The sequence below is a fragment of the Hypanus sabinus genome, chromosome 11 (assembly GCF_030144855.1).
Source record: "Hypanus sabinus isolate sHypSab1 chromosome 11, sHypSab1.hap1, whole genome shotgun sequence".
Classification (NCBI taxonomy): Eukaryota; Metazoa; Chordata; class Chondrichthyes; order Myliobatiformes; family Dasyatidae; genus Hypanus; species Hypanus sabinus.
In genome coordinates, this window is record NC_082716.1 from 113214455 (window position 1) to 113231114 (window position 16660).

A 16660-nucleotide genomic window follows, 5' to 3' on the forward strand; every position below is an offset into this window, starting at 1 on the left:
GATTCCGGCGCAGAGGCGCAGAGGCCGACCTCCCAAGCAGGTTCTGGCCCAGACTGTGGACATTGGGGGGTGTATCGCCGGTTCTGGGGGGGGGGTTATGTGGCGACCCATTTCCTAGCGTATCCGAACCGACTCACAATTAGATAGCCTACGGGGGTTTGCGAGCACAGAGCTTTGGAGCCTCTGCGCCATGGGGGGCCGGTTGACAGAGGCTTAAAAGTGAGGCTGAAGTTTTCGAATAAAGTTTTTTCCTTCGACTGCAGTTACCGACTCCGTGTCGTAATTTTAGCGCTGTGTGTAGCACACCGCTACAATACTTCTATTAAATTTGAAAAGATATGGAGACCATTTATTCAATATTTTCATATGATGTAATATGACCCTGGTCCAAACCTATTTGTTTTTCCAGCTTTAATCTTATTTATGTTGAGAGGATCAGAGTTGACAACACTGATGATTATGTGTTCTTGTGAGATATTATAAACAGCCCTTTTTTTTCTCTTTTTCTAGTTTTTCTTTCTTTTTTTTCTTTTTTTGCTTTTTTTTCTTTATTAGCTATTAGATTAGTAGATTAGTAGTTTAGTTATTTTTGCATATCATTTTTTATTTTCTTTTTTCTATTTTTTTATATTATATATTATGAAATATCTAGATTTACCTTGTTCATATATATACTGTATTGTTCATGTTTTGGGAATACTCATTTATACTGTAATCATTGCTTATGTATTCTTTTATGTGCAATGGGAATGTGTATATTTGTAATCCCTTTATTAATATATCAATTGTATTTTGTTCATATTATTAATAATAATAAAAAGATTGGAAAAGGAAAAAATTCTGTTACTGTGAATAGCTAAGTGAATAAAAGATGACCTGATTTCCAAAAGGCATAAAGTTAAAGATGACACATTTCTTTAATATTTTAAGCGAGATTACTTTTTTTATTTCCATTTTCTACAGCTTCAAAATAACAAAAAAGGAAAAGGGCTGGAAGCAAAAGTTTGGGCACCCTGCATAGTCAGTACTTAGTAACACCCCTTTGGCAAGTATTACAGCTTGTAAACACTTTCTGTAGCCAGCTAAGTGTCTTTCAATTCTTGTTTGAGGGATTTTTGCCCATTCTTCCTTGCAAAAGGCTTCTAGTTCTGTGAGATTCTTGGGCCATCTTGCGTGCACTGCTCTTTTGAGGTCTATCCACAGATTTTCGATGATGTTTAGTTTGGGAGACTGTGAGGGCAATGGCAAAATCTTCAGCTTGCGCCTCTTGAGATAGTCCAAACACAGTTTGAAATGTTGTAGAAGCCATCCTCTTTTCATCTCCAGCTTTTTTACAGATGGTGTGATGTTTGCTTCCAGAATTTGCTGGTATTTAATTGAATTCATTCTTCCCTCTACCAGTGAAATGTTCCCTGTGCCACTGACTGTAACACAAGCCCAAAGTATGATCGATCCACCCCCATGCTTAACAATTGGAGAGGTGCTCTTTTCATGAAATTCTGCACCCTTTTCTCTCCAAACATACCTTTACCCATTGTGGCCAAAAGTTCTTTTTTAACTTCATCATTCCACAGGACTTGTTTCCAAAATGCATCAGGCTTGTTTAGATGTTCCTTTGCAAACTTCTGACACTGTATTTTGTGGTGAGGACACAGGAAAGGTTTTCTTCTGATGACTCTTCCATGAGGTTATATTTGTTCAGGAGTCACTGCACAGTAGAACAGTGCACCACCACTCCAGAGTCTGCTAAATCTTCCTGAAGGTCTTTTGCAGCCAAATGGGGGCTTTGATTTGCCTTTCTAACAATCCTATGAGCAGTTCTCTCAGAAAGTTTTCTTGGTCTGCCAGACCTCAACTTGACCTCCACCCTTCCTGCCATTTCTTAATTACATTATGAACTGAGGAAACGGCTGCCTGAAAATGCTTTGATATCTTATCATACCCTTGTCCTGCTTTGTGGGCATCATTTATTTTAATTTTCAGAGTGCTAGGCAGCTGCTTAGAGGAGCCCATGGCTGCTGATTGTTGGGACAAGGTTTGAGGAGTCAGGGTATTTATAAAGCTTTGAAATTTGCATCACTTGGCCTTTCCTAACGTTGACTGTGAACAAGCCATAGCCCTGACAAGCTAATTAAGGTCTGAGACCTTGGTAAAAGTTATCTGAGAGCTCAAATCTCTTGGGGTGCCCAAACTTTTGCATGGTACTCCTTTCCTTTTTTTTCACTCTAAAATTGTACAAAATGAAAATAATACACTAATCTTGCTTAAAATGTTGAAAAGAATGTTTCATCTTTAACTTTTTGACTTTTGGAGATCAGTTCATCTTCTACTCACTTAACTATTCACAGTAACAGAAATTTTGACTAGGGGTGCCCAAACTTTTGCATGCCACTGTATGTCTATATTAACATATTTTTACAAGAATTGAATGGGGGTACAAGAGTTGTGTGGTGCATCTGAACTCATGCGTGAACAAATTGACGTATGTAATGTAAAAGATTGGCCACCCCACTCTAGCTAACGAAATCCCTCCTTATCTCTGTTCTAGAGGGAGATTCTTCTATTCTGAGGCTGTGCGCTCTGGTCCTAGATTCCCCCACTATAGGAAACATTCTCTCTATGTCCACTCTATCCAGACCTTTCAATATTCGATAGGTTTCAATGAGAACTCTGTTTACTCCTTTGAGTATGGGCCCAGAGCCAGTACTGGCTGTGCAGGGTAGGTCCTGGGTAGGTCCTGGAATATTTTCTACATTTCATAACAAAGCTGCCATTTATTTCCTTGTAAATTGTTCTTTAGATGTCAAAAGTCAACTTGAATTCCAAGCTGGGAATGGACCTGAAGCGTGCGATGCTGCTGAGACTTGCTCGCAAAGACACGGAGCTGTACCCTGATGACCCAGAGAAGCGAGAGCGTATCTACAACAAGTACAAGGTACTGTGTAAAGCCATTGTGCTGAGGTACACATACAATGAAACAGCATCACAGGCACAAAGGTACAGACATTACATAGAATGTAAATCGCATGGAAATTATGTATGATGGTGAAGGGGGCGCGGTGAAGATGGGAAAGGATGACAAAGAGGAGAGGGACCGTGAAGAGGGAAAGATGGTGATGAGGGGAAAGGACAGTGAAAGGGGAAGAGACAACGAAAAGCAAAGAGTAGGAAAGGGGAAGGGATGGTGAAGAGGAGAAAGGACATTGAGGGGGGAAGGTGACATGATAGCAAAACAAAACATAATCAAGTCCAATAGTCATTCACAAGATGGTCAGTAATGTTGCATTGCTGAGCTAAGGTTAGGGTTGTGCTGGTCGGTTCAAGAACCTGATAATTGAAGGAAATGAGCAGTTCCTGAACTTGGTGGAATTTAAGTCTTCTGTATTTCCTGCATGATGGTAGTGGCATGAAGAGTCCATGACCCAGGTGATGGGTTTCCTCAATGATAGATGCTGCCTTTTTACTACCTGTCAACCATCAGGCTATTGAACCAACTTCACTCATCCCATTACTAAAATGTCTTCACAACCTATGGACTCACTTTCAAGGACTCCATCTCATATTCTCGTTATTTATTGCTTGCTTGCTTGCTTATTTATTTATCTATCTATTTATTTATTTATTTATTTATTTATTTATTTATCTAACTATCTATCTATTTATTTATTTATTATTTCTTTCTTTTTTGTATTTGCATGGTTTTTTTTGTCTTTTGCAGTCTGGTTGAACAGCTAAGTTGACTCTGTTATGGGTATTATTCTGTAGGTTTATTCAGTATGCCCGCAAGAAAATGAATCTCAGAGCTGTATATGTTGATATTTATGTACGTTAATAATACATTTACCATGAACTGTTTACCTGTGGTGCACTGTACTATGTGCATTTTGAATTATTTATTTATAGTGTAATATTTTGCATTATGTGTTAGGTATGGTATATGTTGTGTGGGTGCACCATGGTCGAAAGGAACATTGGTGCGTTTGGTTGTATATATGTACAGTCAGATGAAGTCCAGAGCTCATCAAGTCCAAAGGTTGATGACCAAAGTGGACAAGTCTGGAGTTAGCCTGCAAGTCTGAGCTGTATCAGAATCAGGTTTAATAGGTTAGGTTTAGTGAGATTATAGATGGGTTAAGTGAGTGGGCCAAGTTCTGGCAGATGGAATACAACATTGGTAAAAGTGAGATCATCCACTTTGGAAGGAATATTAGAAGAGCAGATTATTATTTAAATGGTGGAAGATTGCTGTTGTGCAGAGGGACTTGGGAGTGCTTGTTCATGAATCACAAAAAGTTGGCTTGCAGGTACAACAGGTTATTAAGAAGGCAAATGGAATGTTGGCCTTCATTGCTAGAGGGATTGAATTCAAGAGCAGGGAGGTCATGCTGCAACTATACAGGGTACTGGTGAGGCGGCACCTGGGGTACTGTGTGCAGTTCTGGTCTCCATACTTGAGGAAGGGTATACTGGCTTTGGAGGCAGTGCAGAGGAGGTTCACCAGGTTGAATTTTAAAAAAAGATAGGTTTTACATAGTAAGGGAATTAAGGGTTATGGGGAAAGCACAGGTAATTGGAGCTGAGTTTACGGATAGATCAGCTATGATCTTATTGAATGGCGGGGCAGGCTCGATGGGCTGGACAGCGTACTCCTGCTCCTATTTCTTATGTTTAATATCACCAGCATATGTCATGAAATTTGTTGTTATGCAGCAGCAGTACAGTGCAATACAGGGAGTAAAGGGAGAGAGGGGAAGTGTTACTGCTCCAGAGGTCCAGTTTCTAAGCTGACTCTGGTGTTGTGTGTGGAATTTGCACCCTCAACTTTTCTGCTTTTTTCCCATGTCCCAAATCTACGCAGCATGGTATGTTAACTGGCCAACATAAATTGCCCATGATGTGCAGGTGAGTATGAGAGTCTATAGTGGGTTGATGGGAACCTAGGGAGAATAAAACGGATTAGTGTGGGGTTGGTGTATGAAGCCGACTCAAATCAGGGTGATGGAACTCTGCTGTGGGCAGTCCCTAGCTCGGCTGTAAAAGTAAGAGGGTTGGATAATAGAATCAATGCAAAGCTACACACAAACAAAAGGCTGGAAAGCAACTAATGTGTAAAAGAAGGTAAACTGTGCAAATACCAAAATAAATAAATAATACCGAGGACAAGTTGTAGAGTCTGTGAAAGTGAGTCCGTAGGTTGTGGAATCAGTTCAGAGTTGAGGTGAGTGAAGTTATCCACACTGGTTCAGGAGCCTGATGGTTGTGGGGTAATAACTGTTCCTGAACCTGCTGGTGTGGGACCTGAGGCTCATTGTGGTGAGTGAAGTTATCCACACTGGTTCAGGAGCCTGATGGTTGTGGGGTAATAACTGTTCCTGAACCTGGTGGTGTGGGACCTGAGGCTCATTGTGGTGAGTGAAGTTATCCACACTGGTTCAGGAGCCTGATGGTTGTGGGGTAATAACGGTTCCTGAACCTGGTGGTGTGGGACCTGAGGCTCATTGTGGTGAGTGAAGTTATCCACACTGGTTCAGGAGTCTGATGGTTGTGGGGTAATAACTGTTCCTGAACCTGGTGGTGTGGGACCTGAGGCTCATTGTGGTGAGTGAAGTTATCCACACTGGTTCAGGAGCCTGATGGTTGTAGGGTAATAACTGTTCCTGAACCTGGTGGTGTAGGACCCAAGTCTTCTGTACCTCCTTCCTGATAGTAGAAGTGAGAAGAGATCATGGCCTGGATAGATGGCAGGGGTTCTAGATGATGGATGCTGCTTTCTTGTTGCAATGCTCATAGATGTGCTCATTGGTAGGGAGGGCTTTACTTTTGATGGGCTTGGTAGTGTCCACCACCTCAGATATACAGGGCCCTATGTGAGAAGAAACTGGATCACCCTGAAGCACATGGTCATAGCAAAAGCGTCCAAACTCCTTACAGACAGTGGCAGGAATTGATCCGGGTCATTGGCTAGGCGACTGTGTTACACTCACACCAATTATTCCATAGTCGCAGGATTTGATTCTGCATGAGGAAGCCCCAGTATGTTTCTCCTCCGTCACCTTAACCACACCCCTACTCCTGACTCCCATGCTTCATGACAACCGTGCTATCACTCAGTTCAAGGTGGTATAATGTATATATTTATTATCAAAAAATGTACACATTATACAACCTTCAGATCTGTCTCTTCACAGGTAGCCACAAAACAAAGAAACCCAAAAGAACCCATAAAAAAGACTGACAAACACCCCAATGTGCAGAGAGAAAAGAAACAAGTTGTGCAAACAAAAGTAAGCAAATAGTATTTAGAATGAAAGTGAATCCTAAGGCACGAAACCCAGTACAGCCAGAGCAGGCCCACATCCTTGGCCTCAGTGCAGTAAGGAGTGACATAAATATTACCGAGTGGTGAGCAGAACTGACCTGACCCACGCCTCTTGTCCAACACCCCTGCCTTCTCAATCCATCTGGCCTGCTGTTAACACTACAGAGTACCTGATTATTATCATATTGTTATTTCTGGGAACCTGCTGCCCAACATTGGCTGCTGAAATTCCTACATCAATTCTGCAGAGTTTTGGCATGTTTTATGAGGATACGTTGAACGAGTTCGGGCTTTTCTCTTTGGAGTGAAGGAGGATGTGAGGGGAGATAATTTTAATGTGATTGGAGGTAAGTTTCGGGGAGAGTTGTCAGAGTTTAGCTTTTTACAGAGAGAGTAGTGAGTGCATGGAACATACTGCTAGGGGTGGTGGTGAGGCAGACACATTAGGGACATTTAAGAAACTCAGATAGGCACACAGGTGAAACAAGAGAAGGAAGGGTGAGTAGGTTAAAAAAGTGGTCCCCAAAGCACGTGCTACTGGGCCGCGAGGAAACGATATGATTTGGCGATATGAAACAATATGAGTCAGCTGCACCTTTCCTCATTCCCTGTCATGCCCACTGTTGAATTTGAACGCATGCGAGGTCGTTACCCATGCAAGGTCATCAGTCGGTCTTAACCTACAACTACTCGATGAGTGAAAAAACCAAACGTCACTTGAGAGTTTCTTTGGAAGAGGTGGTAGAAATGAAATGAAATTAAATACCTTTTTTGTCATTGCATAGTACAATTTGTCATGCACCAATACAGCGAAAATGAGATTGCAACTCTCGTACTCAATGCTATAAAACAAATAAAATAAATAAACAAAAAATAAAATCAAGTAACCAGCCAGTACAAGCAATGTCCAGCAGTACAAAAGTGCATGACAGCCATAAAACCAGTATTAAAAGTAGCAATATAACAAATTTATGGATAATGCTTTATCGATTGGTTCAGAGCAATTATAGCTCTGGGGAAAAAGCTATTTCTCAGTCTGGAAGCGCAGGCATAGAAAATCTTATAACATCTGCCAGATAAAAGTAGTTTAAACAGATGATTGCATGAGTGTGTACTGTCCTTGCAGATGCTTGTAGCTTTCCTTAGGCAGTGTGAGCTGTAGGGGTCCTCCAGGGCTGGGAGCTGTGTCCCGATGATCTTCTGTGTGCTAGAGACAACCCGCTGAAGTGCTTTCCTATCAGCTGCTGTACACCTGAGATATCACACAGAGATGCAGAATGTTAAGATGCTCTGTATGGTGCAGCGGTAAAAGGTCACCAGCATCGGTTCAGGTAGACAGGCTTTCTTCAGCGTCCTGAGGAAAAACAAGCGGTGGTGTTAGTGGACCGTGTAGGGTCTTCTGAGATGTGTATTCCCAGACATAAAAGGCCTAAAGATGATGATAACGCAGAGACAGCTGAGGCCGTTACTGCAAAAAAAAAAGCTTCCTTCAACAGAAAATACGACGAGTCATGCATAAAATATGGCTATAATGCGACTGGTGAGTCGCACGCTCCTAGCCCCCTGTGTGTGATATGTGGAGACAAGCTGTCGGATAAGGCAGTGAAGCCCTCAAAACTGCTTCGGCACCTTGAGTCCCAGCACCCTGTACTTAAAGACAAACCCGTTGAGCTTTTTGAGCAGAAAAAACGTGAGCAAGCGGGACAGAAGCAAGTGCTGAGAGCCACCACCTCCACAAATACTGCTGCTCTGAGAGCGTAGTACTCAGTGGCTAGCCGTGTTGCTAAAGCTAAGAAGCCTTTCACTATTGGTGAAGAATTGATTCTGCCTGTTGCCAAGGACATGTGCCATGAACTGTTGGGAATCAAAAGAGGTTGCTCCTGAATGCCAGTCTACACACTGTGTCATACGCAGGGAAATGCTGGCTAGCCGAAAAATGTCACCAGATCTTAACAGCGTATTAAGTGATGTTGTTGAAGTTATCAATCCCATCAAAATAAAAGCCCTTAACTCACATCTGTTTGAGCAAACACGAGGAAATCTGCAGATGCTGGAAATTCAAACAACACACACAAAATGCTGATGGAACACAGCAGGCCAGGCAGCATCTATAAGGAGAAGCACTGTCAACGTTTTGGGCTGAGACCCTTCGACCTGAAATGTCGACAGTGCTTCTCTTTATAGATGCTGCCTGTCCTGCTATGTCCCACCAGCATTTTGTGTGTGTTGTTTTCACATCTGTCTGAGCAGCTCTGCGAGGAAATGGATGCAGAGCACAAATGCCTTCTCTTACTCACTGAAGTCAGATGGCTATCAAGGGGGAGAGCCCCACAGAGATTAAGAGAGCTGCTACAGAGATTTCTTTCAGGAAAAAAATCACCACTGGCAGCACACTTCAGTGATGAGGAGTGGGTAGCAAAACTCACTTATCTGTGTGACATCTTCAACCTGCTCAATGAACTCAATTTGTCACTTCGGGGAGAATGACAACTGTCTTCAAGTTGGCAGATAAAGTGTCTGTTTTCAAAGCCAAACTGGAACTGTGGGGACGGCGAGTGGACAGGGGCATATTTGACATGTTCCCAACATTAGCTGGGATTTTGGGAGAGACTGAGGCTGCACCATCCTTCTCACAGCTGGTGCGCGATCACCTATCGTCACTGTCGACAGAATTCAACATTAACTAGGATTTTGGGAGAGACTGAGGCTGCACCATCCTTCTCACAGCTGGTGCGCGATCACCTATCGTCACTGTCGACAGAATTCAACATTAACTGGGATTTTGGGAGAGACTGAGGCTGCACCATCCTTCTCACAGCTGGTGTGTGATCACCTATCGTCACTGTCGACAGAATGTGAATGTCCCAGTGAATCCTATGTCAGCGCAGAAGGAAGATCTGTGGGGACGGTGAGTGGACATGTTCCCAACATTAGCTGGGATTTTGGGAGAGACTGAGGCTGCGCTGTCCTTCTCACAGCTGGTGCACGATCACCCATCTTCGCTGTCGACAGAATTCGAGTGTTACTTCCGGTGAATCATCCATGTCAGTGTGGGAAGAAGATCAACACTTCGAGCTTGCGAGTGACGGTGGGCTGAAAAGTATGTTTGACATAACATCTCTGCGGCATTCTGGATCAAAGTCAAGGCTGAATATCCTGAGATAGCCACGAAAGCACTGAAAGCATTGCTTCCATTTCCAACATCATATCTCTGCGAAGCGGGGTTTTCTGCAATGAATGTAACGAAAACTAAATTGCGGAATAGACTGGACATAAGGAACCCCCTTCGAGTATCGCTGTCTCCCATCACCCCTCGATGGGACCATTGTGTTGCAGGGAAACAGGGCCAGGGCTCTCATTGATTCAGCGATATTGGTGTGTTGCAATGATTTTATATGTTCATACGAGGAGAATATGCGCTGTGTTTAATATCCAAACGTTACTTAAAATGTTATGGTGTTATTGACTTATAATTGACTTGTCACTATATTCATGCGAGGAAAATATACGCTGTGTGTTTAGTATTAAATTCATTAGATAAACCCTTTTAGAAACGAAGTTGAGTATATTAGCCATTTATAAGTGACTTATCACCTATATTCTGGTCATGATTAACACCTGCCCCTGCCCCCCCCCCCCCCCCCCCATCCGTTGGTCCGCAAGAATATTATCAATATTAAATACACTGTCTTTCCAGCACCCAGCGATCGGGAGTCAATTCTGCTGCATTTCCCCGTGATCGCGTGGGAGGAAACCCACATTCCAAGAATGTACAAGTCAGGGATACTAATGCTATGTTGATAGATGGATAGCAACCCTCAGCACATCTTCAGACTGTGTTGGTTGTTGACACAGACGGCATATTCCTCAGAATATGACAAATAAAACTAATCTCTATTGTTTATGTTGCAGGAATTTGTGATCCCTGAAGAGGAGGCAGAGTGGGTTGGTCTCAGCCTGGAAGAAGCTGTGGAGAAACAGAGATTATTAGAGAAAAAGGTAACACGGATCCGAACTAAATTATTCTTCAACTGTCTTGAGCAAAATAAAGATGATGTGTTGCATTAAAGATTAGCTTTGACTGTCAGGTGTGCATTGAAACATACAGTGAGTGTGTCATTTGCATCAAATCAAATCAGCAAGGATTGTGCAGGAGCCATGCTTCCGGTGCCTACACAGCATGGCCACAAGTCACTAACCCATTTGGAATATGAGAGGAAACCAGAGTCACAGAACGTACAAACTCCTTACAGACAGCAGCTGGAATTGAACCCAGTGCTGTAAAGTGCTGCACTAACTGTTAAGCTATATGGCTGCAGAGTAAAGCAGGGGTGTGATTCTGTCCTTGGGAGAGTCAGCACAGACAGAATTGGACCGAGTAGACTCTATATCAGGGGTTCCCAACCCAGGGTTTTGTGGACCCTTTGTTAATGGTAGGGGTTCATGGCATAAAAAAGGTTGGAAACCCCTGCTCTATACTGTCTTATATGAAAAATTCTAATCTCTTCATAAATAATTTCAAATCATGATTACCCTTGCAAATTCCCTCAGTGAAGTTCAGTCCATTCGTATCTATACAGGACATCATCATTATGTGCTGTGTTGTATGACATGGACAGTCATAGTCTATGACCATGATTGTTCTTGGCAAGTTTCTCTACGGGAGTGATTTGCCTTTGCCTTCTTCCAGGTAGTGTCTTTACAAGATGGGTGATCCACAGCCATTATCAATACTCTTCAGAGATGTCTGCCTGGTGTCAGTGGTCACATAAACAGGACTTGTGATCTGCACCGGCTGCTCATATGACCATCTGCCACCTGCGCCCATGGCTTCACGTGACCCTGAAGGTGGGGGGGCGAAGCAGGTGCTACATCTTGCCTAAAGGTGACCTGCAGGGTAGTGGAGAGAGGGAACGCCTTATGCTGCTTGCTTTCAAGAGCCTGCACCTGGACCATAGCTCTCCATATCCCTACTATCCATGTACCTAACCAAACTTTTCTCAAATGTTGAAATTAAGCTGACATGCACCACTTGGGCTGGAAGTTCATTCCACACTTTCACCACCCTCTGAGTGAAGAAGTTTCCCCTCATGTTCTCCTGAAACTTTTCATATTTCATCCTTAACCCATGATCTCTAGTAGTCCCACCCAACCTCAGTGGAAAAAAACCTGCTTGCATTTACCCTATCTATATGTCTCACAATTTTGTATACCTCTATTAAATGTCCCAGATTCTTCTAAGTGCTTTAAATTGAGAAATTCATCAGACCAAAAATCAGCATTAGAACCATTTTTAATTTATAAAAAAGAGCAAATACTCCTTATACTTAATAGAGACCAATACATTATTGTTGCTTGAGTCAGTGCTGTCACTTTCTAATCCCTCTTTGTACTGCACCTAAACATCCACTGCTTTAGACTGGCTGGCTGGGTGGTGTAAGGATGGAAAATCCTGTTCAGTCATTTCTGATGAGTGTGTCAGGTACCGTTCAGCTACAGTTGCATGAAAAATTTTGTGAACCCTTTGCAATTACCTGGATTTCTGTATTAATTACTCATAAAATGTGGTCTGATCTTCATCTAAGTTAGAATGATAGACAAACACAACCTGCTTAGACTAATAACACACCAGCAATTATCCTTCTTCTCAGTGATACTCAGTACACCATTTAAACAATCACAGTCTAGGTATGTGAACCTCTGGGGTAATTCCTTCTACAAAAGCTATTTGAAGTCAGGTGTTCCAGTCAATGAGATGAGATTGGAGGTGTGGGTTGTTCAGGTGCCCTGCCCTGTAAAAAAGACAAAGTCCAGTTACTGGCAAAACCTGATTTTCTCAAGAAAGATCTGTTTATGTGTACCATGCCTCAATCAAAACAGCTGCCAGAGCATCTTAGAAAAAAGATTGGAAAGATGCACAAAGCCAGAAAAGGTACAAAAGCATTTCTAAAGACCTGAACGTTCATCAGTTCACAGTAAGAGAAATTGTCTACAAATGGAGGACACTCAGTACTTCTAGGAATGGGCATCCTGCAAAGATCACAGCAAGAGCGCAACATGAAATGCTGAGGGAGGTCAAAAAGAACCCAAGTGTAACAGCAAAAGACCTACAGAGATCTGTAGAATTTGCTAAAGTCTCTGTTCATGTGTCCACTATAAGAAAAACACTGAACAAGAATAGTGTTCTTGGAAGGACACCATGGTGGAAACCACTGCTCTCCAAAAAAAAACATTGCTGCATGTCTCAAGTTTGCAAAAGACCACCTGGATGTTCCACAATGCTTCTGGGTCAATGTCCCATGGACAGATATGATAGAAGTTGAACTCTGAAGCATGGTGGAAGGAGCATCATGTTTTGGGTCTGCTTTGCTGCCTCAAGGCCTGGACAGCTTGCAATCATTGAGGGAACAATGAATTCAGACTGTATCGAGACATTTTACTGGAGAATGTCAGGGTAGCAGTCCGTCACCTGAAGCTTAATAAAAGTTGGATGACACAACAAGACAATGATCCGAAACAGTATAAATCAACAACAGAATGGTTTAAAAAGAAGAAAAGTTATATTTTGGAATGGCCAAGTCAGAATCCAGACTTCAACCCAATTGAAATGCTGTGGTATGACCTGCAGAGGGCTGTTTATGCAAGGTATCCCAGCAATGTTGATGAGCTGTAACAGTTTTATATGGAGGAATGGTCTAAAATTCCTCCTCACTATTGTGCAAATCTGATGGCAGCTACAGGAAACATTTGGTGGAGTTTATTGCTGCCAGCGGAGGTTATACCAGTTATTAAGAACTAAGGTTTACATATATTTTTCCAGCCTGGATTGTGAATGATTAAACAACGTATTCAATAAAGTCCTGATACATGTGTATCTCCCTCCGCAATTGGATCCTCGACTTCCTAATCAGAAGACCCCAATTTGTGCGGATTGGTGATAACATATCCTCCTCGCTGACAATCAATACTGGCACACTGCAGGGGTGTGTGCTTAGCCCACTGTTCTCTCTGTATACACATGACTCTGTGGCTAGGCATAGCTCAAATAACATCTACAAATTTGCTGACAATACAACCATTGTTAGCAGAATCTCAGGTAGTGACGAGAGGGTGTACAGGTGTGAGATTTGCCAACTAGTGGAATGGTGCTGCAGCAACAACCTGGCACTCAACGTCAGTAAGATGAAAGAGCTGATTGTGGACTTCAGGAAGAGTAAGACGAACGAACACATACCAATCCTCATAGAGGGGAGAGAGTGAGCAGTTTCAAGTTCCTGGGTGTCAAGATCTCTGAGGATCTAACCTGGTCCCAACATAGTGATATAATTATAAGGAAGGCAAGACAGCGGCTATACTTTATTAGGAGTTTGAAGAGATTTAGCATGTCAGCAAATTCCCTCAGAAACTTCTATAGTTGTACCATGGAGAGCATTCTCACAGGCTGCATCACTGTCTGGTATGGAGGGGGTACTGCACAGGACTGAAAGAAGCTGCAGAAGGTTGTAAATCTAGTCAGCTCCATCTTGGGTACTGGCCTACAAAGTACCCAGGACATCTTCAGGGAGCGGTGTCTCAGAAAGGCACGTCTTTTATTAAGGACCCCCAGTACTCGGGGCATGCCCTTTTTTCACTATTACCATCGGGTAGGAGGTACAGAAGCCTGAAGACACACACTCAGCGATTCAGGAACAGCTTCTTCCCCTCTGCTATCTGATTCCTAAATCGACATTGGATCTTTGGACACTACTTCATTTTTTTTAATATACAGTATTTCTGTTCAATATACATATACTGTAATTGATTTATTTATTGCTATTTTTATTTTATTTATTATTATTTTCTCTGCCAGATTATGTATTGCATTGAACTGCTGCTAAGTTAACAAATTTCACGTCACACGTTGGTGATAATTAAATTTGATTCTGGAAAGTACAATTGTTTGTATGTTAGATTAGGCAGATTGTGTGTCTGTCATTGAGACAGATGAAGATCAGACCATAAGACCATAATATATTGGAGCAGAAGTAGGCTATTTGGCCCATCAAGTCTGCTCCTCCATTCATCCCCACTCCTCTGCCTTCACCCCACACCCTTTTAATGCGCCGGCTAATCAAGAACATATCTATCTCTGCCTTAAGTACACCCAATGACTTGGTCTCCACAGCCACTCATGGCAACTTTTTCAAAGGATCTACCACCTAATTACTCAAGTAATTTCTCCGCATCACTGTTCTAAGTCGACGTCCTTCAATTCTGAAGTCATACCCTCTTGTCCTACCATGGGAAATTAACTTTGCAATATCTGATCTGTTCAGGCATATTAACATACAGAATGTTTCTATGAGATCCCCATTATTCTCCTGCTCAACATGGAAGTTAACCTTTAGGGCAGGGGTGGGCAAACTTTTTGACTTGTGGGCCACATAGGGTTCTAAAATTTGACAGGGGGGCCGGACCAGGAGCAGATGGACGGAGTGTTTTGGTAATACACCTCATAAGAGAAAATAAAATATCATGGGATATGTAGAAAACATGTGCTTTAATTTCAATTGAAAATGAACAAATGCATTACAACAAAATATCTGTCTTTGAAGTCCCATGGTATTTAGCTATTTATTGAAATGACTTTTAAAACGCTGAAAATTAAATGAATAAAATACAGCTTTTTTTAATAGTAACAGTTATTATTTTAAAGCACTGAAAATTCTGTTATCCTTCAAGATATTATCATCATCACTCTCCTCCTGCCTGTCTTTATTTCAAAAACGGTAGGAGATGCAGGTCTACTTGTCCTGCTCCTTCTTGTTCAATTGTCCCCTGTGCCAAAACTCAACAACGACCAGCACAAGGACAGAACAGTGACAGTGCGCCAGTATGCGGAGCACGTTATTTGATCTGGAGCGCATTTTTTATTTTGAGAACGTACGTGCACCTGCGCACTACTCATGTCCATCACTTAACAGAAATGACATGTAACATGTAAGGCTTATTGAAAAAAATATTTTCAAATGCATTTTTTACATAACACAACGAAGAAACTTATTTTTAATTTCATGGGAACAGTGTTGTTGGTCTCCCTTTTTAGCCAGCGCATCAAAGTCTGGATTTAGTTTTGTTATGGCGATTCTCAGGATGGATCTGAGGTGTTGGTCAGTTAACTTGGATCTGTGGCTGGCTTTGTTGATGTTCATGACGCTGAACGCCTGTTCACACAAATAGGTCGAGCCGAACAAAGAGTAAAACGCAAATGTGGAGTAATACGCTGCACCTCAACAAAGGTCAATGAGTAGCGGTGTGCTACATACAGCGCTAAAATTACGACACGGAGTCGGTAACTGCAGTCGAAGAAAAAAACTTTATTCGAAATCCCCAGCCTCAGTTTTAAGCCTCCCTCAACCTGCCCCCCGTGGCGCAGAGGCTCCAAAGCTCTGTGCTCGCAAATCCCCACAGGCTATCTCCCTTAGCCGGAACGCTGCCTAATTGTGAGCCGGTTCGGATGTGCCAGGAAATGGGTCGCCACAAATGTATATAGAGTGCGTCATCTATTGGGAAAACACCAGAATTGCGGGGAAAAAACGTTAACAAGGTTTATTAATATAATTTCATCGTTCTGGGGGCCGGATTAAAAAGCTTAACGGGCCTCATATGGCCCGCGGGCTGTAGTTTGCCCATGCCTGCTTTAGGGTATCCTGCACAAGGACTCCCAAGTCCATTTGCATCCCTGCGTTTTGAATTCTCTCCCCATCTAAATAATAGTCTGCCTGTTTATTTCTTCCACCAAAGCACATGACCATACATTTTCCAACACTGCATTTCATTTGCCACTTCTTTGCCCATTCCCCTAAACTATCTAAGTCTCTCTACAGGCTCTCTGTTTCCTCAACACTACCCACTCCTCCACCTATCCTTGTATCATCAGCAAATTTATCCACAAATCCATTAATAACACAGTCCAAATCATTAACATATATTGTATATTTCTTAATTCAAATATTTCTTAATTCAACCCATGTAGACTCTACCCCTTCCAATCCTATGTCATCTCTTTTACATCATTTCTTTTACACAGGCCTCACCACTTACTTTGCCTACTAACCTATCTTTCTGATACACCTTATATCCTTGGACGTTCAGATCCCAGTGGCAACCATTCTTTAGCCAATTTTCAAGCTGAATTTTAAGATCATCCATTTCATTCCTTATGCTGCGTGCATTCAACGCTGTCAGTTTTATGAGTTTATGTTTTATGAATAACTATTGCAGAAAACAGTTAATTGCAATGGGTTCACAAACTTTTTTGTGCAACCTTGGGTCTTATATAGTAACAGACTACAACAAACT

The 16660-nt window shown here is 42.2% G+C and overlaps 1 protein-coding gene across 2 annotated transcripts in view; it reads left to right on the forward strand.

Annotated features, from left to right (window-relative positions):
• mrpl28 (mitochondrial ribosomal protein L28) overlaps positions 1-16660 on the forward strand; it is a 41621-nt gene that overhangs the window by 20303 nt on the left and 4658 nt on the right. For both annotated transcript variants that reach the window (XM_059985177.1, XM_059985178.1), the window contains exons 4-5: positions 2801-2935; positions 10232-10318. In XM_059985177.1, coding sequence (XP_059841160.1) covers positions 2801-2935; positions 10232-10318 — 222 coding nt within the window. The remainder of the gene's footprint in view (positions 1-2800; positions 2936-10231; positions 10319-16660) is intronic.